Below are 22,108 nucleotides of genomic sequence, written 5' to 3'. Positions count from 1 at the left end.
CGCCCGTCTCGGCCTCCCAAAGTGCTGGGATTACAGGCTTGAGCCACCGTGCCCGGCCATACCCCAATTTCTGGGACTTAAAAAGGGAGGGAATGGTCAGTTCTACTTGAAAATTGTTCATTGAGCACTCACCATGCACTAAGTGCTTTACCTGTATTATCTCATTGTTTTTTTGTTTTTGTTTTTGTTTTGTTTTTGTTTTTTTTTGAGATGGAGTCTCGGTCTTTCACCCAGGCTGGAGTGCAGTGGCACAATCTCAGCTCACTGCAACCTCCAGCCCCTGGGGTTCAAGTGATTCTTCTGCCTCAGCCTCCCGAGTAGCTGGGATTACAGGTGCCCACCACCATGCCCAGCTAATTTTTGTATTTTTAGTAGAGACGGGGTTTCATCATCTTGGCCAGGCTGGTCTTGAACTCCTGACCTCAAGCGATCCACCCACCTCAGCTTCCCAAAGTGCTGGGATTACAAGTGTGAGCCACCGCACCCAGCCGGCCATCTCATTTTTAAACACTGTGGCACAGGCATTATTATTGTCCTCATTTTACAGATAAGTAAACTAAGGCACAGCAGAGTCTAATTATTATCATTTGCCTGGGGTCATACAGCTAGAAGCTGGCAGAGCCAGGATTCAAACCGGGTTGGATTGCAGAACCTGTGCTTTTTGCTTTCACCGGGGTGGGGCAGGTGGGGAGGAAAGGCTGAGCAGGGGTGATGTGCAAGCCAGACTTAATGACGCGGGGCTACCCAGGTGACGCAGGAGTGGGAAAAGACACAAGAGGCAGAGAGCAAAGGTTCAGAGGCAGGGACCTCCGAGGAGCTCGCAGCCTGCGTTGGGTCTATGGGCTGAAGCCTGGACACCAGCCTTGGCCTGGAGTCCTCATGAGCCCCGCTAAGGTGTCAGGAGCCCCCTAGACCAGCCAGGGTCCTGGGGTGCAAACAGGAAACAATGCTGGCTGATTTGAGCAAAAAGGAGTTTATTGGGAGGATGCTGGGGAGTCACAGAACTCATGGAAAGAAGAGACTTTAAAGGGCAGGTACTGTAGGGCGCCGACTGCCAGAACCAGGACGGGGGAGGGCCTGCAGATGAGCAAACGCACATTCCCCCCACCAGACACTGCTGGACAGGCGGTGCCTTCATCCCTCCTCACACCCATTGCTCAAGGTGGGGAATCTGATCAGCTTAGGTCCTGGTTGTTGGGATCCACCAGTGACCATCCATTCTACCGCAGCACGGAGCATGGGAAGTCAGCAGAGGTTTCTGTTTTGGCTGGAGTGCAGTGGCACAATATTGGCTCATCACAACTTCCGCCTCCTGGGTTCAAGCCATTCTCCTGCCTCAGCTACCCAAGTAGCTGGGATTACAGGCACCCGCCACCACGCCCAGCTAATTTTTCTATTGTTAGTAGAGACGGAGTTTTACCATGTTGGCCAGGCTAGTCTTAAACTCCTGATCTCAAGTGATCCGCCAGTCTTGGCCTCCCAAAATGCTGGGATTACAGGTGTGAGCCACTGCGCCTGGCCCAATTTCCTTCTTTTTAAGGCTGAATAATATTCCACTATATCGACAGGTCACACTTTATCCCTTCAGCTGCTGGTAGACATTTGTGTTTCTCGCTTTTTGTTTATTGTTGAATAATGCTGCTAGGAACATGGGTGTACAAATCTATTCCAATCCCTGCTTTCAACTTTCTCTGGTCTTATTACACTCAGATGTGAAATTGTATTAAAAGGTTTTAAAGGCCAGGCATGGTGGCACATGCCTGTAGTCTCAGCTACTCGGGTGGCTGAGGTGGGAGGATGGCTTAAGTCTGGGAGGTGGAGGTTGCAGTGAGCCCAGATCACAATACTGCAGTCCAGCCTGGGCGAAAGAGCCAGACCCTGTCTCAAAAAAACAAAACAAAACAAACAAAGGCAGGGGTTTTGGCTGGGCATGGTGGCTCACACCTGTAATCCCAGCACTTTGGGAGGCTGACGATGGTGGATCGCCTGAGGTCGGGATTTCAAGACCAGCCTGACCAACATGGAGAAACTCAGTCTCTACTAAAACTACAAATTAGCTGGGTGTGGTGGCGCATGCCTGTAATCCCAGCTACTCAGGGGCTGAGGCAGGAGAATTGCTTGAACTCGGGAGGCGGAGGCTGTGGTGAGCTGAGATCGTGCCATTGCACTCCAGTTTGGGTGACAAGAGTGAAACTCAGTTTCAAAAAAAAAAAAAAAGAAAAAAGAAAGGGTTTTAAGGAGGGGAGAAATAGGCCCAGCACGCCAGCCGTGGTGATCCACACCTATAACCCCAGCACTTTGGGAGGCCGAGTTGGGCGGATCACCTGAGGTTAGGAGTTTGAGACCAGCCTGGCCAACATAATGAAATCCCGTCTCTACTAAATATAGAAAAATTAGCCAGGCATGGTGGCGGGCACCTGTAATCCTAACTACTCGGGAGGCTGAGGCAGGAGAATTGCTTGAACCCAGGAGGTGGAGGTTGCAGTGAGCCAATTGTGCCACCATACCCTAGTCTGGGGAACAAAAGTGAAACTCCATCTCAAAAATAAAAATAAAAAATTAAGAAGGGGAGAGACAGGATCATATTGTGTGTTTTAGGAAATATGTTCTAGCTGCATTGGGGACAGTGTGGAGACACAGCAGCCAAAGGGAAGCACCCACAGGAGGCTAGTGCAATTGTCTGGTGACTGGGGGGGGTTGGGGATGTTGAGGGGGATGGGGCTAGCCAGATGGGGTGAAGGAAGGAGCTGGTCCTGGGTTCCTGGCCTGTGTGACTGTGTCAGCTGGTGACTCTGCTAATGGCACAGAGAACACAGGAGTAAGCAAGCTGCTGGATGAGCAGAGCTTCAGATGACTTCCTGAAAGGCAGTTCTAGATTCTGATTTGTAGCTCAGGACAGTTTTAGGTTGGAGATAAAGATGGCCAAGTCTTGAGCAAGGAGGCAGTCCAGAGAACCTGAGGCTACCTGGCAAGAGCAGGTAGGGTCCAGGGTCCAGGACTGAGGCCTGGTATCCAGACATTTCAGGAAAAGCCAAGAAAAAGGAGCTGGCAGCGCCATAGCCCCAAAGAGGGTGTGCTGGCAGAGTCCTGAGCTTGGAACGCTGGACATTAGGACATCACTGGTTACCTTTGAGCTGTAAAGAGAGTGATGAGGGCATTGGGAATAAATTCAAAGAAAGTAAACAGCAGCTGGGCGCGGTGGCTCAAGCCTGTAATCCCAGCACTTTGGGAGGCCGAGACGGGCGGATCACGAGGTCAGGAGATCGAGACCATCCTGGCTAACACGGTGAAACCCCATCTCTACTAAAAAATACGAAAAACGAGCCGGGCGAGGTGGCGGGCGCCTGTAGTCCCAGCTACTAGGGAGGCTGAGGCCGGAGAATGGCGTAAACCCGGGGAGCGGAGCTTGCAGTGAGCTGAGATCCGGCCACTGCACTCCAGCCTGGGCGACAGAGCGAGACTCCGTCTCAAAAAAAAAAAAAAAAAGAAAACAGCAACTTGGAACATTCCTTCAAGCTTAAAAGAAGGGAGTAATGGTGGTAGCTAACGACAGATGCTGGTCAACTTTCGGTTGTTTTTATCTTTTGAGACAGGGTCTATACTCTGTTGCCCAGACTGGAGTGCAATGGCGTCATCATGGCTCACTGTAGCCCCGACCTCCCAGGCTCAGGTGATCCTCCCACCTCAGCCTCCTGAGTGGCTAGGACTACAGATATGCGCCACCACACCCATTCTTTTTTTACATTTTTTGTAGAGTCAGGGTCTCCCTATGTTGCCCAGACTGGTCTCGAACTCCTGAGCTCAAGTGATCCTCCTGCCTCGGCTTCCCAAAGTGCTAGGATTACAGGTGTGAGCCACTGTGCCCAGCCTGGTTGTCATTTTTTAACAACAAAGCAAATAAAAGCCATTTAGGACTTGGCAGAAAGAGGAAGGTTTCATAGACAAGATAATTGGATCAAAAGCCAAAGTGGAAAGGTCAGCCTTGAAGAAGGGACCCATGTCCTCTGGGTCAGAAAAGGAGGTCAAAGTAAATTAAGTCTGCGGAAAACTTAATGGCCTTGATTTGTTTGGATGACTAGGAGGCAAGTACGAGTGTGGAGGATGGGATGGGAGGCTGGTCTGTGCCACCTGCATGTAGGGTCCTAGCCTTACCTAAGGCCAAGTGGGAGAATTTCCAGGCATCAGCATCTTTGAACAGCTCCCCAGGGGTCCCACAGCACCTGCTGCTACACAGTGTCCAGTCTGGACCATGGAGTGAGCAACTCAGCCTCCTTCAAAGGAGGCTGAAAGGGAATGGGGAACGAGGGCTGGACTTGGGAGGATGTTTACTTCCCAGGCATCTCCTGTGGGCACTGGGGGAGCTCTTAGCACCCTCAACCCAGACCCGACTTTCTTCCTCCTGGAAGAGGAGCGGATTAGGGACTGGACAGAAATAAACAAGACAAAGGGCAGAACAGGCCAGGCGCGGTGGCTCACGCCAATCCCAGCACTTTGGGAGGCCAAGGAGGGCAGATCACTTGAGGTCAGAGTTCGAGACCAGCCTGGCCAACATGGTGAAACCCCATCTCTAATAAAAATATAAAAATTAGCCGGGCTTGGTGGCGGGCGCCTGTAACCCCAGCTACTTGGGAGGCTGAGGCAGGAGAAACGCTTGAATCCGGGAGGTGGAGGTCGCAGTGAGCTGAGATCATGCCACTGGACTCCAGCCTAGGCGACAGAGTGAGACTCCGCCTCAAGAAGAAAAAAAAAAAAAAAGTGGGGCAGGACAGTGATCTACCATGGGATGAATGGGGGTAAGCGGGGCTGGGAGCGCCTGGACAAAGGGACAACCCCAGTGATGCAGCCCACAGGAGGCCTGGCCTTACCCTCAGCTCTGCCTTTGACTCAATAAAAGAAACATAGTCCAGGAACAGGCAGAAAATCTTTAATCAGGATTTTTTTCCAACTATAAAACAAAATCCTATTTTTCTCCTGAAATTTAGTTCCTCAGGAACAGAGAAGTTTGCAGTGATGATCTCAACTCTGCATCATCTGGTGACCCCTGATTCTGCAGGACTGAGACATTTCCCAAGAGTTCTGCCACATCAGCCAGTGAGGACAAGAGTTCTTCAGTGCGGTTCAGCTCAAGGACACCTAGGCTTCCCCGGCAAGGGGGCTTGCTTGCAGGTCTGACAAAGCACAGAGCATTGAGCAGATGGCCTGGGACTCCCAGGCCTGGCAGAGGGTTTTATTAGGGCCCGCCTGGCCTGCAACGTTTCTTCCAAGTACCCTGACCCAGCACTCATCTTCACTGGCATTCTCTGTTATCCACCAGCTCCTCTGCACACCTCAGCGTCTACTTCCATGAACTTATAAACATCAAAAGGTACAATGGACTGGGGTGCAGCGGCAGAGTCGGGGCAGGGCAGCCTTCAAATCCACACTATTGAATCCTCAGTATTCAAAGAAGAGAAAGATGGGGAAATTCTCCAGAGATCATGAGATGCATCCAGGCAGTGTTCTCATGTGAGAGGATAGGGAGGCCAAAAACTAAAATTGCTGTCAGCCCTCGCCTCTGTCTAGTACACGAGGAGTTTCCGAGGACTTACTAGCAAAATGCTAGTAAGACTGGGATTCTTCAACTTTTTCTTCTAGGGCCAAGTAGACTCTGTGTAACTCATTTTGTAAGAAATGGGTGTGGGTGACAAGAGGGGCTACCTTCCACCCCTGCAGCAGAGTGGTAAGACTCCAGCGTGGGCCCTGCGCAAGGCACCAGCCCAGAGGCCGTGAGCCACAGAAACCCACAGCACCTGGTGGCCCCTTTGCTCCAAGCAGCCAGTGCCCTATCAACCTGGCATTTACCAAACATCTCAACAGCAGACCAGAACTAGAAAACACAGCTTCTGTGTAGTACACACTTATGGTCTGAGACCCAACTAAGGCTCCCCACATCCTTCAAAACTCCACAGGCTGAATGTCCAGCTTCTTCCTCCAAGATAGAATTGCCCTCAGCCCACGAATTCTCTCTGGGACTATTTACAGAATTGGAAGGAAAACCCACGGAACCGAAAACCTCTTTATGCAGATGGGTTCAGGAAGAAAGCCACCAACAGAAGGCAACTCAGGATGGAAAGGCCGAGGCTGGCAGAACCCCTGGGCCTATTTCCAAGGAGCCACCCTTCCCAGCAAGAGCAGAGGGTGCCCCTCACCTCAACCCTCAGCCCTTTAACTTCTGGCTGGGCCAGTGATTCTCCTCCCCAGTCTGCGGCCCATCTGGAAACTGGCTGTGGTACTTTGGAGAGATAGGAAGGACAGGACGACGAGAGACAGGACACCAGTGAGTGGCTGGGCCAGGCGGCCCCATTTCCTAAAACCAAGATGGCTGCCACTGCTGCCCAAGCCCTCAAAGGCAGACAGGCTTCATGTGCAGCACCAGCACACACACAGGTAACAAGACCAGGGGAGGGGACCCTAAGTGTCCCCTCCACAGGGAGGGGGCTATGTACAGGACAGGAGGGAGAGTCTGGCCAGGTGCACCCCCCCTGCATCTCATTCAACCAGGAGATCAAACTGCTCAGCAGCTTCAAACTCCGCGTTCATGGCTGCCGCCCACTCATCCAGCTCCGTTTTCTGAGGGAAGAGAAATGGGGAGCAGGTGAGTGAGAAGGGAACGTGGTGGCTGGAGCATCTCACCCACACCCTGCAGGTGCTGCCTATCCCCCAAAAGAGCCAGAGCCCCAGCCCTGCATGTCTGCCGGAGCACACGGCAGAGAAAAACCCCTGCCTCTCACTCACCAAGATCTCTGGCATCTTCTTCTTCTTACGTTTCTGTTTCTCGGGTGGTGGGGAGATTCCAGGGAGAGTCATGTCTGGGGCCCAGGGCTTTGCACAGACTCTGGGGACCTCAGTGAATTTGGAGCACACCACTGGTGAGACTCCGGACAAGTCTTCTGCCCCCAGCAGCCCCTCGAAGCCAAAGCAGGACCGGCGGCCTGGGGTGGAGGTGGAGGCAGAGCCCAGGGTCTCCAGCCGGCTGTAGGAACGCCTGACTTTCTTAGACATTTCCAAGTCTCTGGCGTCCAGCTCTCCTTCCGTGGAGCTGGACTCGGCATCAGGGTTGGGCACAGGAGTGGGGGTGGGGGTGGCAGGGATGCTGTGTGTCTTGAAAAGGTCCTCTTTAGTAAGCTCCCTGCCAGGGGGCTCGTTTTCTTTCTCCAAGAAAAAGGCAATCTGTACCAGGACAGAAGAGAGGATGCCCCCAATACTTAGTTGGACTGCTTACTTCCAGAAAAGCCTGAGAAGATTCAGCGTGGAAAGAAAGACCCACAGGACACACACTTTTTTAAGGAAGAGACAAATCAGACCCTGAAAGAGACGAGGGGAGAAGAAAACAACCCACCATTGCTTCCAAGGAGTCTGCTTTTGTGACACAAGTGGACTTGCCCCATCTGCTGATGCTGTCGCTTGCTTCCAAAATGTGCCCAGCATCCAGCCTCCCCTCTGACCAACTCAAGCCCTCATTAGGTGTCTTCTAGACCAGCTGAGCAACCTTTTTTTCTTTTGTTTCGTTTCCGGATATAGGGTCTTAACTCTGTTGCCCAGGCTGGAGTGCAGTGGCACGATCATGGCTCACTGCAGCCTCAGCCTCCAGGTCTCATGCAATCCTTCTACCTCAGCCTCTGAGTAGCCAGGACTACAGGCATGTGCCACTCTGGCTGATTTTTTTTGTTTCTTTGTAGAACAGGGGGCTCTCCCTACGTTGCCCAGGCTGGTCCCAGTGACCTTCTGATTTCTCTCCACATTTCCGCCCTTGCCTGCTGTGGTCCATCTGCCACACAGCTGATGAGGATTGTCCTAAAATGTCCACTCAGTCCATAAGTATTTATCAGTCACCTGTTCTGTGCCAGGAACTGAGAATACAGCAGGGAATAAAACAGAGAAAACCCCTGCCCCATTCTAAGGGAAGAACAGATAAGAAAATTCGGTATTATATGCGCAGTATCAAGCACTACAGGAAAACACAGAACAGGACAGAGTGCTTGGGGTAGGTTAGAATTGCAAAGAGATAAAGGTCAATATAAGCCTCACTGAGGTGACATTCTAGCTACAACTTGAAGGAGGTGTGGGAGTGACTCGTGGCCAAGTGTTCTAGGCAGTGGGAACAGAAGGTGCAAAAACCCTGAGGCCACAGTGTACTAGTCAGGGTCAAAGAACAAGAGGCCAGCGTGACTGAAGTGAAGGAAAGAGGAAGAAACTGAAGATGAAGTTCAAGAGGTAACAAGTGGCCAGACATGGTGGCTCATGCATATAATCCCAGCACTTTGGGAGGCTGAGGTGGGTGGATCACCTGAGGTCAGAAGTTCGAAACAAGCCTGGCCAACAATAGTGAAACCGTCTCTACTGAAAATACAAAAAAATTAGCCAGGTGTGGTGGCAGGTGCCTGTAATCCCAGCTACTTGGGAGGCTGAGGCAGGAGAATCAACTGAACCTGGGAGGTGGAGGTTGTAGTGAGCCAAGATTGCGCCACTGTGCTCCAGCCTGGGTGACAGTGCGAGACTCCAACTCAAAAAAAAAAGAAAAAAAAGTCCAGGCATGGTGGCTCAAGCCTGTAATCCCAGCACTTTGGGAGGCCGAGGCGGGCGGATCACGAGGTCAGGAGATCAAGACCATCCTGGCTAAGATGATGAAACCCCGTCTCTACTAAAAATACAAAAAAATTAGCTGGGCCTGGTGGCGGGCACCTGTAGTCCCAGCTACTTGGGAGGCTGAGGCAGGAGAATGGCACCACTGCACTCCAGCCTGGGTGACAGAGTGAGACTCTGTCTCAAAAAAACAAAAAACAAAAAACAGGGAAGCTGAACAAATTGGTGGTCACCACTGACTACCACTTCCTCATCCTCTGTAGCCAAGCAGTCACCCAGGTCCTGGCAACTTTATCCTGCTCGATGTACCATGAATCTCAGTCAGTCAACAAGAATGAGTGGCTACTAGGAAAGGCAGAAGTCCCTACCCTCAAGGTGCCTATGTTCTTAGAGGGGAGAGAAAGACATCAAACATGCAAGAAAATACACTATAAGAACTGGTAAGGATCAGGCACAGGGCTCATGCCTATAATCCCAACACTTTAGGAGGCCAAGGTGGGAGGATCACTTAAGCCCAGGAGTTCAAGACCAGCCTGGGCAACATAGTGAACCCTCATCTCTACCAAAAAAATTAGAGAAAACATCAAAAAATTAGCCAGGCATGGTGGTGTGCAACTGTAGTCCCAGTTACTTGAGAGGCTGAGGAGGGAGGATCTGCAGTGAGTCAAAATCTCACCACTGTGCTCCAGCCTGGGTGGCAGAGCAAGACCTTGTCTTTAGAACTGGTAAGGCCTAAGAGAATTACATAGAGAAATGTGCCAGCAATAGGATAAGGGAGATCAGGGAAGGCCTCTGGGGAGGGATTCCCTCTGAACCCAGTACTGTGTATCATCCTGGCTTTAGCTCACGCCCTTGGCTTCATGCTTCAGAATTCCTGGACTTCACGTCATTCCACTGGTCTTGGAGCCCCGGGGTAGCGCCTCTCCAAACCATTCTCCCCACAGCCCCCAGAAGGGTCTTTCTTAAAACACTCAAACTTGACTCAGTCACTGCCTTACCCAGAACTCTCCAAAGGCTGCCCACAGACCCAAGAATGAAGCCCAAGTCATGAGTGTGGCTTTTGTGCCTCATCGGGCTCTGCTGTGCCTTAGGGTGCCCCCTCCCCTGCTGAGGTCTGCTGCAGACACTAAACAAATTGCTATTCCCCAAACCTTGTGATTTTTCTTTAAATTCCCAATCTCTGCAAACATGGCTTCTTCTTTGGCCTGGAACCCCCCAACTGTCTTTTTTTTTTTTTTTTTTTTTTTGAGATGGAGTCTTGCTTTGTTGCCCAGGCTGGAGTGCAGGGGTACGATCTTGGCCCACTGCAACTTCCGCCTCCTGGGTTCAATCGATTCTCCTGCCTCAGCCTCCTGAGTAGCTGGGACTACAGGCATGTGCCACCATGCCTGGCTAATTTTTGTATTTTTAGTAGAGACAGGGTTTCATCATGTTGGCCAGGCTAGTCTTAAACTCTTGACCCAAGTGATCTGCCCGCCTCGGCCTCCCAAAGTGTTAGGATTACAGGTGTGAGCCACTGCACCCACCCTCTACTTGTCTTTAAAGACTCAGTTTAAATGTTTCTTCTTCCATGAAACATTCCCTGAGCCACATGGTCTGGGTTAGCCACCATCATAGCATCTAGCATTCCTTATTGCAGTCCCAGTATGCAACGCTGCCATCACTGGTCATTTGTCTTTCTCCCCAGTTGACTCTAAGCCCTATCAGCTCTTCAAAGGAGTTCACATTTCTCATTCATTATGTCTTCAGATTGTCTATTAATGAAACATCCTTTGATAATAGCTTCTGCTAAAACTGTAAAAATGTCATACACATGACTTATCTTAGAACACCCATAAATGAAAGCTAAGGGCAAAATAGATTAGAAAGGCAGTATGTGGAGTTAAGACATCGCTCAGCTTTTACAGGAAGTTCCAGGAAAATGGTAGAAATACACAAGGCATAAAAAGTTAAGTGTATTAAGTCTTCAGGGAGGGAGTACTCAAGACTGGCAATGCATGCAGGTGCCCAGAGGCAAACTGCTTTTGCAGTACTGCAAAACAGCTCCCTGGGCAGATGTGAGCAGCCAATGTGTGCAGTCCACCTGTAGAGTGACCCAGATTCTACTTAATTAAGTAGATGAAAGTGAACTCACCCTAGAGCTCCTGCGAGGTGACTGGACAGCTGGGACCTGCGGGGTACAATACCAATTGATCTCATAGCTGGCCCCCAGTTTCGCCCGCCTACTCACCCACAACACCCTCCTTAGCCTTTACCTCTGCAGCATGGGCCACGATCTTCTTTAAAACGATGGGCTTTCTGATTGCAGCCGCACTGGGTGTCTGGAGAAGAGGGATGAACGTGAGCTCAACATTAGGTGAGGGGCCACAAGGGGAGGAAGTGAGAAACCTGGGGCTCACCTTCGGCCAGATTTCAGGGAGGATGCTCGGGAGTTCAGAGCCTGATTTCCGCTGGGACCTCCGCAGAGGCTTAGCAGGAGATAGTGCCCTTGGCCCTGGAAAGAGAAAAAAGTTAAGTAGTAGAGGAGGACTCTAGACCTTAGAGTCCAGAGAACAGGTTCTAGAGACAGCGAGAAGATTCCCAAACAAGCCCTTCTAAGGGCGCCTCCTCTGGAGGCAGCAGCGGGAGGGAAGGGCCATCTTTCACAGGACTGCCTCCCCCAAACGGCTCGACCTCACGTCTCCCGCGCGCCCTCCGCTCACCGGAGCGCTGAGCGGCTCCTCCGGACCGCGTTCGCCTCCCAGACATAACTAGGCTCGGTCTCGAGCTCCTCCAGCGCCGCCGCCCCGGGCGCGTGCCAACGGGGAAGGCCACTCGCTGCTAAAAACTTTCGAATTACCCGCCCTGCGGAGAAGGAAGCGGAAGTGACGTAGGGCGAGAGGTCCGCGGCGCTCGGACCCCCTCTCTTTTCCACCCGTCTTCACGTCTAGCGTCAGCGGAGGCGCGGCCCAGGGGCTCGATGGCGTCATCAGGGCGCGCCGCACCCGGAAGAGACGTGGCAGCGGAGGGATAATCGGGGCGGCCGGGGCTGAAGGGTGCGGAGCAAGATCCTTGGAGAGCGTGGTCCCTGCCCTTCCTCGCCTCGAAGCATCGCTGCCGCCCTTCGGAACTGGTGCAGCGGCCGATCAGTAAACACAGAGACTGGGGTCTGTAGAGAAGGGGCGGGGCTTGGAGGGGGGGGGGCTCAGGAGGGGCCTGGGGGGCGGGGCCGGTGATATCGGGGAGTCGCTGATGGAGGGGCCTGGCCGGGGGCGGGATCTAGGATTGAGGGGTCGCCGGAGGCGGGATTTATGCAGGGGGTGTTTCCCCGCATAAGGAGGAACAGTGGGCAGAAATCTCGGGTCGGGGCGAATAAGAGAGGTGTGTCTGGGGGAGTTAAGAGTGGAAATTGGGCTGGTGAGAGCGTAGTGGTGGCCACCAGAACCTGGCTTCCTACCAACTCAGGCCCCTTTCCCAGGATCGATCATGGGGCTTTGTAAGTGCCCCAAGAGAAAGGTGACCAACCTGTTCTGCTTCGAACACCGAGTCAACGTCTGCGAGCACTGCCTGGTAGCCAATCACGCCAAGGTGGGGCCTTCAGGGGAGCGACTGAGCAGGGCACTGGGTGGGCAAGGCGGTATTGGCTTCCTCCAAATCCATGAGGGACCCCGCACTAGAATGTAAGCCCCACAAGGGCAAGGACTTGGTTTATTTTGTTCACTGATACATCCCCCGCCCCCAAGAGAGAGTCTGGCGCACAGTATGTGCTCAATAAATATTGATTGAACAAACGAAAGGATGAGTCTCCTCTGTGACTAGAGAAAAGAGACAGTCAGACCGTGGGGTGATAGGCCGAGCAGCCCCAGCACCAGTTGTGACATCTCTCTCCCACTCCAGTGCATCGTCCAGTCCTACCTGCAGTGGCTCCAAGATAGCGACTACAACCCCAATTGCCGCCTGTGCAACATACCCCTGGCCAGCCGAGAGACGACACGCCTTGTCTGCTATGGTGAGGCCTTGGCACCTCGGGGGGATCAGGCCAGCCTCAGGGGCCAGCTTGGTGACTGGTTTCCAGGCCCTCCTCAAGCAGCAGGACAGTGAGTTCCCCAAGTCTCAGAGCCCAGATTCTAGTCATATTAAAGTTCCTTACCTGCTCTGTAAGTTCAGGCAAGTTATTCTTCCTTTCTAGGCCTCACTGTCTTTCCTAAAAATTAAAGCTCCTAGTTCCTCTTTCCTAAAAATTCAGCCCTGCCAATTTGGAGGTTTGAGCGAGAGTCAGTCAAGCTTATGTGTATGCTGGTGGCCGTGACTATTAGCTAGCCAGACCGGCATGTCGCTTTCAGATATTCAGGATCCACCACTGATTCCAAGGCTAAACAGAGAGGAAGTGAGTTTCCCACATTAAAGTTAGCTAAAAGAAGTCAACAGACATATGTGTCATGACTTTGACCTGAATCTGGGGTAAGAGCCTTAGCTCTGGTTTTTGAAGGGGCTCATGCAAGAGGCAGCTCCATATGTGTTTCTCCTTGTGAGTGCGTGTGTGTACTTGCTGGCACTTAATGTACATTGTGTGTTTAAATGAGTGTTAGTGTGTTGATTAGTACTTGGGGGTGAATGAATGGGTAAATGTATGTACGTGAATGTATGAACACAGGTGTGTGGTGGGAGTGCAAGAGAATGCATGGTTGAGTGTGCCTGAGTGTTAGCAAACCTGTGAGTGTATAGATGTGTATGTGTGAGGGCTCCTGTGCCCATAGTGTAGATACAGGGAATGCTACTTGTGTTTGATTATGTGCTTATAAGCACATGTACATGTGTGCCCAGGGATGTGTACATGCATATGTGTGGCTGTGTGTATATCAAGGAACCTTTTCTGAAACTGTTCATTATTAGCCATTAGCCCAAAGAGTATGATGAGTGCAAGCCCACTGAAAGGAGAGGTGGTGTTTTCTTCCCACCCAAACTTACCCCTGTGAGCTGGACAGCTTGGTAGCACTGCCTGAACTTAGATGGTGATAGCCAAGAAGACTGATGTTTTGGGGAACAGGACGGGGAGGAGAAGGCTCTGGCACACATGTGTGTCCATATGTCCTGCAATGGTTTGGGGGCTGTTGCTAGGCTAAGAGCCCTAAGTGTCTTCTTCCTCATGTCTCTTCTCCCCTGTCTCATGGGCCCTAAGATCTCTTTCACTGGGCCTGCCTCAATGAACGTGCTGCCCAGCTACCCCGAAACACAGCACCTGCCGGCTACCAGTGCCCCAGCTGCAATGGCCCCATCTTCCCCCCAACCAACCTGGCTGGCCCCGTGGCCTCCGCACTGAGAGAGAAGCTGGCCACGGTCAACTGGGCCCGGGCAGGACTGGGCCTCCCTCTGGTGAGAGTCCCTCTGTGTGTCTGACCATCCGTCTGCCCTGTGCCCCACCTGAGCCAGATGGGTGGCTGGGGACAGTACTAGGCAGCCTGGTGACCCAGATTCCTTCCTCCAGATCGATGAGGTGGTGAGCCCAGAGCCCGAGCCCCTCAACACGTCTGACTTCTCTGACTGGTCTAGCTTTAATGGTAAGTGGTGGCTTCCACCGACTGTCTGGGCTTTAGCCTCCCTGCTCTGCTGACAGCTCCTTTGGTCTACAGTCACATGCTGTACCCCTGAGCTCTACCCACTACTTCTGCTGATGGCTCTCTTTCCGCCCACAGCCAGCAGTACCCCTGGACCAGAGGAGGTAGACAGCGCCTCTGCTGCCCCAGCCTTCTACAGCCAGGCCCCCCGGCCCCCGGCTTCCCCAGGCCGGCCCGAGCAGCACACAGTGATCCACGTGGGCAATCCTGAGCCCTTGACTCATGGTGAGCCTGGGAGTTATCCAGGCCGCGGAAGGATAGAAAGAGGGTGGTGGAGTGGTTTGTGTACGGGGAGCTTGAGGATCCTGAGAGAGACCCACCTGGAGGAACCTTTCCTCAATCCAGACACAGCCATTACCTCCACACAATTCTGAGATGCTCTGTCAGACTGAGGAGGGCAGGTGATCCCCCTAGCCCTCCCCAAAGCGGCCAGTTTTCCTGAGTCTATTGGTACTAGTGGCTCCACCCTGTAGCCCCTAGGAAGGTGTATGATACGCGGGATGATGACCGGACACCAGGCCTCCACGGAGACTGTGACGATGACAAGTACCGACGCCGGCCTGCCTTGGGTTGGCTGGCCCAGCTGCTAAGGTACACAGGGTCAGGCGGGCGGAATGCCAGGAAGGGGTGGAGAGGGAGTGGGAACCAGAGACCCTGGGAGGGACAGTTTCATGACCAAAGGAGTTCGTTCTGGGGAGTGACAGTACCTGGTGCTGGGGCTGTGCAGAGGCCTTGGCTGTGCAGCAGAAGCTGTGGTTTGCTTCTCTCTGGGGCTGTCTCAGTGCCTCCTACACAGGAGGTTTGGACTCAGGCTCTTTGAGGCCCCTTCCTGATCTGAGACCCCCTAATCTTTGTAACTCGCCCCGATGCCTGACACGTTGTAGTTTCCAGAACACAGTCGTGTGCCTCAGCTGGTCTGAGCTGCACAATAAGGCCCTGTGGTGGCAAGTGCAGGAGTGATCATCCCTGAGGCACAGACGAGGAGATGGAGGTTCAGGAATGGGTGGTGACCGGGGCTTGTCTCTAGGCCGTGGGGGCCACCAGGGACTGGGGCCTGACCTGATGTTCCCCTCATCCCCCCAGGAGCCGGGCCGGGTCTCGGAAGCGACCGCTGACCCTGCTCCAGCGAGCGGGGCTGCTGCTACTCCTGGGACTGCTGGGCTTCCTGGCCCTCCTTGCCCTCATGTCTCGCCTAGGCCGGGCCGCAGCGGACAGCGACCCCAACCTGGACCCACTCATGAACCCTCACATCCGCGTGGGCCCCTCCTGAGCCCCCTTGCTTGTGGCTAGGCCAGCCCAGGACTTGGGTCCTGTGGAGGAGAGGCGGGGTAATGCGGAGGCTGGGGGCACCTCTTCACTGCCCCTCTCTGTCAAGCCTAAGACACTAAGACCCCAGACCCAAAGCCGAGTCCACCAGAGTGGTTGCAGGCCGGGCCTGGAGTCCCCGCGGGTCAAGCATTTGTCTTGACTTGCTTTCCTCCCGGGTCTCCAGCCTCCCACCCCTCGCCCCATGAAGGAGCTGGCAGGTGGAAATAAACAACAACTTTATTAAAACGCCCGAGGCAGCCTTTTTGTTCAGCCTCCTCAGCCCTGTTCCGACTCCCCAGGCCTCAGTGGTTCTCTTCCCGGTACTCGATGGCCAGAAACTCCAAGGACAGATGGTTGAAGAACATGGCTCCGTTGAGCACTGGGTGGAGGAGAGAGCCCCCCATGAGCCCTAGTACCCTTCCCTGGCTACTCCTTGCCACATCTCAGGGTTTCAAAGCTCCCCGCTCCCCCTTGCACCCTCCCCCTCCCGCCACTCACTCAGGATGGTCAGGGCAGAGCAGCGGATGTACTTGTTTTCTGTCATCTCAGCATAGAGTGACCCCATGGTGGCCCAGCAGATGCTGATCACCTGGGAGAACTGTAGGCCCATCTAGTGGGAGAGTGGCCCCCTGACACAACAGCGGGGTTTCCATTAGCCCCCCGGGCCTCCCGCAACCAGCCCTTGTGTCCCTGCCCTGAGCCTACCATCAGGACGAACGTGTATTGAAAGCTCATGCGGTCGTAGTGGTGGGTGATGCAGAAGTTGTGCACGTCGCTGATGAAGATGCCCAGGTGTAAGAAGAAGAGCATCAGTGCAGCCATGGTGAGCACGATGCCTTTTGGGAAGAAGAATGTGGCGACGCGGTCTCGCAGCCGCATCTTGCCCACAGCGTAGATGCAAGTCAGACTTGAGAGCTGGAGCAAGCAGGCCCTGCCCAGGAAAAGCAGCAGTCTCTGGTTCTAGAGTGCCTGCTATGGAATAGCAGTAGGATTCTAGAACCAGGAGGACAGTGGAGGGGCCAAGATTCTAGAACACAGGCTGATTCCAGCCAACACGGGACCGCCTCACGGGTGCTCTGAATTGTGAGATCAGTGGGGGCACATGGCAATGGCGAAGGGGTAGTAGCCCTAGTTGTCCCATACTCACTCTAGACACTTTTGTGCACATCTCAATTTTCCCACAACGGAGGCAGCATGAACACAGTCTACAGATGAAGAACTGGGGCTCAGAAAAGCTGAGGGGTGTGGTCTAGATTCACAGCAAGTCTTAGGCAGATGAGAGATTAGGACCCACCTGCAGAGCTGGAAGGCATTCCCAGGTGAGGGGAGGCCTGGGGTGGATCCCAGGTTCCAAGTATTTGCTCTACCCTCTGGTGGGAAGGAATTATGAGAAGGAAAGATTATCAACAGATTCTTCAGAGCTGTCCCGGGATCTTCCCTGTGCCCTTCCCAGTGTGGCCCAGAGGGCACCTGGCTTTACCATTCTCTCCCCAGATGTTCTTACAGGACCCAATGCTGGTCAGCTTTCCTCTCTGCCACCTTCAGGTGCTTGGAGCATTTTCACCTCCATTAGTCCAAGAGTCCCATGAGACAGCTGTGGCTGGTGGCATGAATCCTATTTGACACTTGAGTCTGAGGCAGAAAGGATGGTCATCCTCAAGTTGTCAAGCCAGTAAGGGAGGGAGTCAGTACTGAAACTAAGATCTGGTACTACCTGAGGCTGTGCTGAGTGAGCAGGGTCAGATGCAAGCCAGAAGGAAAACATTTCCTCCATGCAGGTAAGAGATGAGAACTAGGCTGGGTGTGGTAGCTCACACCTGCAACCCCAGCACTTTCAGAGGCCCAGGTTGGAGGATTGCCTTGGGCCAGGAGTTCAAGACCAGCTTGGGAGACAGCAAGACCCCATCTCTCTCTTTTTTTTTTTTTTTTTTTTTGAGACAGAGTTTCACTCTCGTTGCCCAGGCTGGAGGGCAATGGCGCGATCTCAGCTCCCCACAACCTCTGCCTCCTGGATTCAAGCGATTCTCCTGCCTCAGCCTCCCGAGTAGCTGGGATTACAGGCATGAGCCACCAAGCCCAGCTAATTTTGTATTTTTAGTAGAAACAGGGTTTCTCCGTGTTGGTCACACTGATCTTGAACTCCCAGCCTCAGGTGATCCACCCGCCTTGGCCTCCCAAAGTGCTGGGATTGGGGAACCTGGATAGCTCAGTTGGTAGAGCATCAGGCCCTTAATCCAAAGTGCTGGGATTACAGGTGTGAGCCACCACTCCTGTCCAGCAAGACCCCACCTCTTAAAAAAAAAAATTGCTGAGTGTGCTGGTGCGTGTCTTTAGTCCCAGCTACTCAGGAGGCTGAGATGGGAGGATTGCTGGAGCCCAGGAGTCCCAGGCTGCAGTGAACTATGATCATGCCACTGTACTCCAATCTGGGTGACACAGAAAAAAAGAAAGGAAAAGAAAAAAACAAAGGTGAGCACTCCAGGGCCGTCAACAAAATATGCTAGAAAAACAGCCAGAAATGGTATAGAGTGACATGGAAGCTCCCAGGGATTGAAGCAGGAGAAGAGGAGGGAGGAGTAGAGGACATGATGTTGAACTCAGCCACCCCACTGCCTCCTGTCCAACTGTTTGCCCCAAAAGTTAGGTCCCAGGTCAGCCCAAGACCCACAGGCTGCCTCCCAGCAGTGGGATTAGAGCCTGCACCCACCGTCTGTGCTTGGTGACCAGTCTCCAGACAAGCACAATAGTTCTTCAGAGCCCCATCCTAACCACATGAAAGGGGTGATGCCCCAAGGCCCAGCTGTGGTCCCACTGTTGAAACAATTGTTTGTGTGCCTCAGTCCTTATTTGAATACAAATGAACTTTTATACATAAAAGTTCCTAGCTCCTAATTCTATTTTATTTTATTTATTTATTTATTTATTTATTTATTTATTTATTTATTTATTTTTGAGACGGAGTCTCGCTCTGTCGCCCAGGCTGGAGTGCAGTGGCCGGATCTCAGCTCACTGCAAGCTCCGCCTCCCGGGTTTACGCCATTCTCCTGCCTCAGCCTCCTGAGTAGCTGGGACTACAGGCGCCCGCCACCTCGCCCGGCTAGTTTTTTTTGTGTATTTTTTAGTAGAGACGGGGTTTCACCGGGTTAGCCAGGATGGTCTCGATCTCCTGACCTTGTGATCCGCCCATCTCGGCCTCCCAAAGTGCTGGGATTACAGGCTTGAGCCACCGCACCCGGCCGAGTTTAAAACATTTTAAAAAATCATACCATATGTTTTGTCAAAGTGTACTTTTCAAAAAGTTAAAACCTACGTCTAAATATAGAATGAACACGGCTGGGCACGGTGGCTCACGCCTGTAATCCCAGCACTTTGGGAGGCTGAGGTGAGAGGATCACTTGAGCTCAGGAGTTTGAGACCACCCTGGGCAACATAGTGAGACCTCCTCTCTACTAAAAATTAAAAAAAATAAAATTAGCTGGTGGTGGTGGCTTATGCCTGTAGTACCTGAGTACTTGAGAGGCTGAGGCGGGAGGGTCATTTGAGCCCAGGAATTTGAGCCCTGCTCGCACCATTGCAGTCCGATCTGGGAGCATAGTGAGACCTTGTCTCAAAAAAAAAAAGATCTTTAACTCATCGGTGAGGGGATTCCCACCTGGTAAGGTGGTAATGCACATGAGGAGCTGGACAGGACAAGCGTTTAAAGAGGAATGTTAGGCCGGACACGGTGGCTCTCGCCTGTAATCTCAGTACTTTGGGAGGCCGAGGTGGGCAGATCATCTGAGGTCAGGAGGTGGAGACCAGCCTGGCCAACATAGTGAAACGCTGTCTCTACTGAAAATACAAAAAAACTAGCTGGGCATGGTGGTGTGCACCTGTAATCTCAGCTACTCAGGAGGCTGAGGCAGGAGAATCACTTGAACCTGGAAGGCAGAGGTTGCAGTGAGCTGAGATCGCGCCATTGTACTTCAGCCTGGGTGACAGAGCAAGTCTCAAATAAAATAAAATAAAATAAAATAAAATAAAATAAAGAAGAATGTTAGCATATGATTACTAGGTTAGATGCAAAATGCAATGGATGTCCTACATGACAAAAATTATATCCTTTAGGATTAGTTTTTCTACTGGATATACATGTTTTTCATCTCTCCTGGGCAATATCTCTTTGTAATTTCAGTCTATTTACCTTACTAGTGAATAGCAAAATCAAACAACTGTGTATTCTTGCGGGTAAATAACCCTTGGGTGGGCTTCTGAAACAATGCCCCAGTGTGACAATGAAAGGACACACTACACTCTTGGAGTTCCAATTTTTGGATGATTTTTCCTTTCTTTCTTTTTATTTTATTTATTTATTTTTTGAGACGGAGTTTTGCTCTTGCTGCCCAGGCTGGAGTGAAATGGCGTGATCTCAGCTCACCGCAATCTTGGCCTCCCGGGTTCAAGCAATTCTCCTGCCTCAGCCTCCTGAGTAGCTGGGATTATAGGCATGTGCCACCATGCCCAGCTAATTTTTTTTTTTTTTTTTTAAGACGGAGCTTCACTCTTGTTGCCCAGGCTGGAGTGCAATGGCGCCATCTCAGCTCATGGCAACCTCTGCCTCCCAGGTTCAAGCAATTCTCCTGCCTCAGCTTCCCGAGTAGCTGGGACTACAGGCATGTGCCCCCAGGCCCAGCTAATTTTGTATTTTTAGTAGAGACGGGGTTTCTCCATGGTGGTGAGGCTGGTCTCGAACTCCCAACCTCAGGTGATATGCCCACCCTGGCCTCCCAAAATGCTAGCATTAAACACGTGAGCCACCACGACCTGCCTGGATGATTTTTCTTAACACTATTCTCCAACTTTTAAAAATGTTTATAGACTTCTTTGAGTAGGCCTCAATCTATACCCTTTTTCATGTTCTTAAGATTATAGCTTCATAGGCTGAAATCAAGTATTTTAAATGGTTTCTAGACATCCCATTGATTCAGAGGTCAGCAAACTTTTTCTGTAAAATAGTAAATATTTTAGGTTTGGAGGAACATGCAGTCTCTGTGGTAGCTACTGAACTCTGCTCTATTTTTTTGTTTTTTATTTTTTTTGAGATGGAGTTTTGCTCTTGTCACCCAGGCTGGAGTGCAATGGCATGATCTCGGCTCACTGCAACCTCCGCCTCCTGGTTCAAGCGAGTCTCCCGCCTCAGCCTTCCGAGTAGCTGGGACTACAGGCGAGCTCTTCACCTTTGTGCACAGCTGCACTTTTGTCCAAGTCAGAACCCTGGGAGAGCAGCTCAGGAGGCTGAGGTGGGAGGGGACGTCAAGGTTGCAGTGAGCCGAAGACAGCACCACTGCACTCCAGCCTGGTTGACAGAGCAAAACTCTGTCTCAAAAAAAAAAAAAAAAAAAAGGGCAGGAAAAGAGAACCCTGAGAGTTATCCTCCACATTTCCACCCAGCCCTTCACTCAGCACATTCCATCAGTCAGTCACATAAGCTCTGCTGAGCCTGTCCTTTTATTTTTTCAATAATAGAGAGGGGGCGGGTCTCACTATGTTGTCCAGGCTGGTATTGACCTCCTGGGCTCAATCAGTTCTCCCACGTCCGCCTTCCAAAGTGCTGGGATTACAGGCGTGAGCCACTGTGCCCGGCCTTACGGGTTCTTAAATGTGAGTGTGTATCAGAACTACTTGAACTACTTGGGAACTTTCTAAAAAGAAGCTAGACCTGGGTGAATCCCAGAGTCTTTTTCTTCTTGCTCTGTCACCCAGGCTGGAGTGCAGTGGCACCATTAGGGCTCAAGCAATTCCCTCACCTCAGCCTCCCGAGTAGCTGGGACCATAGGCGTGCGCCATCATCCTGGCTAATTTTTGGGTTTTTTTGAGACAGAGTCTCCCTCTGTCATCCAGGCTGGAGTGCAGTGGTGAGATCTTGGCTCACTGCAACCTCTGCCTACCGGGTTCAAGTGATTCTTCTGCCTCAGCCTACCGAGTAGCTGGGACTACAGGTGCGCGCCATCACGCCTGGCTAATTTTTGTATTTTTAATAGAGACGAGGTTTCACCATAATGGCCAGGCTGATCTCGAACTCCTGACTTTGTGATCCGCCCGCCTCGTCCTCCCTAAGTGCTGGGATTACAGGCGTGCGCCACTGCGCCCGGTCTGTATTTTTTTAAATAGAGACAGCGTTTCGCCATTTTGCCCAGGCTGGTCTCGAAGTCTTGGGCTCAAGCGATCCACCCGCCTCGGCCTCCCCAAGTGCTGGGATTACGGGAGTGCCTCGCGCAGCTCAGCGCAGAGACTTATAATGCGCCACAGATAGTCCTGAAGGCAATTCTGATGCACGTCACAGGACCAGGCCCTAAGTAGAACTGCGCTAGACGCACGGTACAGAATAGTGTACATGCATTTAATCCTCGTAGCCCCCCTGTGAAGTATGTACCCCAATTTTAGGAATGGGATAAACTGAGCCACTGCCCAGGTCTCGAGACAGTGACAGGATCCCAGGAACACTCTACTCTGGCCTCACGTCCCACATCCGTCCATTGTATCTGGGCACATATTCCGTGGGCCGCTTGCCTGCGGGAGTGCAGGTTTGGGAGCCACTACCCGTT

At 52.2% G+C, this 22,108-nt stretch overlaps 3 protein-coding genes across 6 annotated transcripts; 1 reads left to right on the top strand and 2 right to left on the bottom strand.

The window, feature by feature from the left end:
* Positions 1-4,907: 4,907 nt before the first annotated feature.
* CDCA5 (cell division cycle associated 5) lies at positions 4,908-11,751 on the bottom strand. The gene is made up of 6 exons (XM_023186589.2): positions 11,325-11,751; positions 11,022-11,116; positions 10,878-10,943; positions 10,757-10,792; positions 6,775-7,209; positions 4,908-6,609 (listed from the first exon to the last, which is right to left on the bottom strand). The coding sequence occupies exons 1-6, from the start codon at positions 11,368-11,370 to the stop codon at positions 6,529-6,531; spliced, it is 759 nt and encodes a 252-aa protein (XP_023042357.1). The 5' UTR covers positions 11,371-11,751; the 3' UTR covers positions 4,908-6,528.
* On the top strand, positions 11,543-15,772 carry ZFPL1 (zinc finger protein like 1). Of its 3 annotated transcripts, none has more exons than XM_023186586.3 (8): positions 11,543-11,768; positions 12,080-12,189; positions 12,499-12,610; positions 13,781-13,974; positions 14,087-14,159; positions 14,295-14,441; positions 14,690-14,807; positions 15,300-15,772. In XM_023186586.3, the coding sequence occupies exons 2-8, from the start codon at positions 12,088-12,090 to the stop codon at positions 15,484-15,486; spliced, it is 933 nt and encodes a 310-aa protein (XP_023042354.1). In that variant the 5' UTR covers positions 11,543-11,768; positions 12,080-12,087; the 3' UTR covers positions 15,487-15,772. The 3 variants fall into 3 exon arrangements, with proteins under 3 accessions (XP_023042354.1, XP_023042356.1, XP_023042355.1); XM_023186588.2 differs by having other exon boundaries at positions 11,546-11,768; positions 12,499-12,698; XM_023186587.2 differs by having other exon boundaries at positions 11,547-11,768; positions 12,067-12,189.
* Positions 15,744-16,473, bottom strand: TMEM262 (transmembrane protein 262). Of its 2 annotated transcripts, none has more exons than XM_023186590.1 (3): positions 16,230-16,473; positions 16,023-16,122; positions 15,744-15,903 (listed from the first exon to the last, which is right to left on the bottom strand). In XM_023186590.1, the coding sequence occupies exons 1-3, from the start codon at positions 16,401-16,403 to the stop codon at positions 15,827-15,829; spliced, it is 351 nt and encodes a 116-aa protein (XP_023042358.1). In that variant the 5' UTR covers positions 16,404-16,473; the 3' UTR covers positions 15,744-15,826. The 2 variants fall into 2 exon arrangements, with proteins under 2 accessions (XP_023042358.1, XP_023042359.1); XM_023186591.1 differs by having other exon boundaries at positions 16,055-16,122.
* Between the last annotated feature and the right edge of the window lie 5,635 nt (positions 16,474-22,108).

The sequence above is a fragment of the Piliocolobus tephrosceles genome, chromosome 13, assembly GCF_002776525.5.
Source record: "Piliocolobus tephrosceles isolate RC106 chromosome 13, ASM277652v3, whole genome shotgun sequence".
Classification (NCBI taxonomy): Eukaryota; Metazoa; Chordata; class Mammalia; order Primates; family Cercopithecidae; genus Piliocolobus; species Piliocolobus tephrosceles.
Note: the sequence above shows the minus strand (reverse complement) of the source record. Positions and strands in the feature narration are given on the sequence as shown.

Excerpts from the sequence above, each read along its gene's own strand:
- TMEM262 (XM_023186590.1), bottom strand. The coding sequence starts at position 16,403 with ATGCGGCTGCGAGACCGCGTCGCCACATTCTTCTTCCCAAAAGGCATC. Across the intron at positions 16,123-16,229 it reads AATACACGTTCGTCCTGATG|TTCTCCCAGGTGATCAGCAT; the intron begins GTAGGCTCAGGG and ends ATGGGCCTACAG. Across the intron at positions 15,904-16,022 it reads CTCTGCCCTGACCATCCTGA|TGCTCAACGGAGCCATGTTC; the intron begins GTGAGTGGCGGG and ends TCCTCCACCCAG.
- CDCA5 (XM_023186589.2), bottom strand. The coding sequence starts at position 11,370 with ATGTCTGGGAGGCGAACGCGGTCCGGAGGAGCCGCTCAGCGCTCCG. Across the intron at positions 10,944-11,021 it reads TCCCTGAAATCTGGCCGAAG|ACACCCAGTGCGGCTGCAAT; the intron begins GTGAGCCCCAGG and ends CCTCTTCTCCAG. Across the intron at positions 10,793-10,877 it reads TCGTGGCCCATGCTGCAGAG|GTCCCAGCTGTCCAGTCACC; the intron begins GTAAAGGCTAAG and ends TGTACCCCGCAG.
- ZFPL1 (XM_023186586.3), top strand. The coding sequence starts at position 12,088 with ATGGGGCTTTGTAAGTGCCCCAAGAGAAAGGTGACCAACCTGTTCTGC. Across the intron at positions 12,611-13,780 it reads GACACGCCTTGTCTGCTATG|ATCTCTTTCACTGGGCCTGC; the intron begins GTGAGGCCTTGG and ends ATGGGCCCTAAG. Across the intron at positions 14,160-14,294 it reads TGACTGGTCTAGCTTTAATG|CCAGCAGTACCCCTGGACCA; the intron begins GTAAGTGGTGGC and ends TTCCGCCCACAG.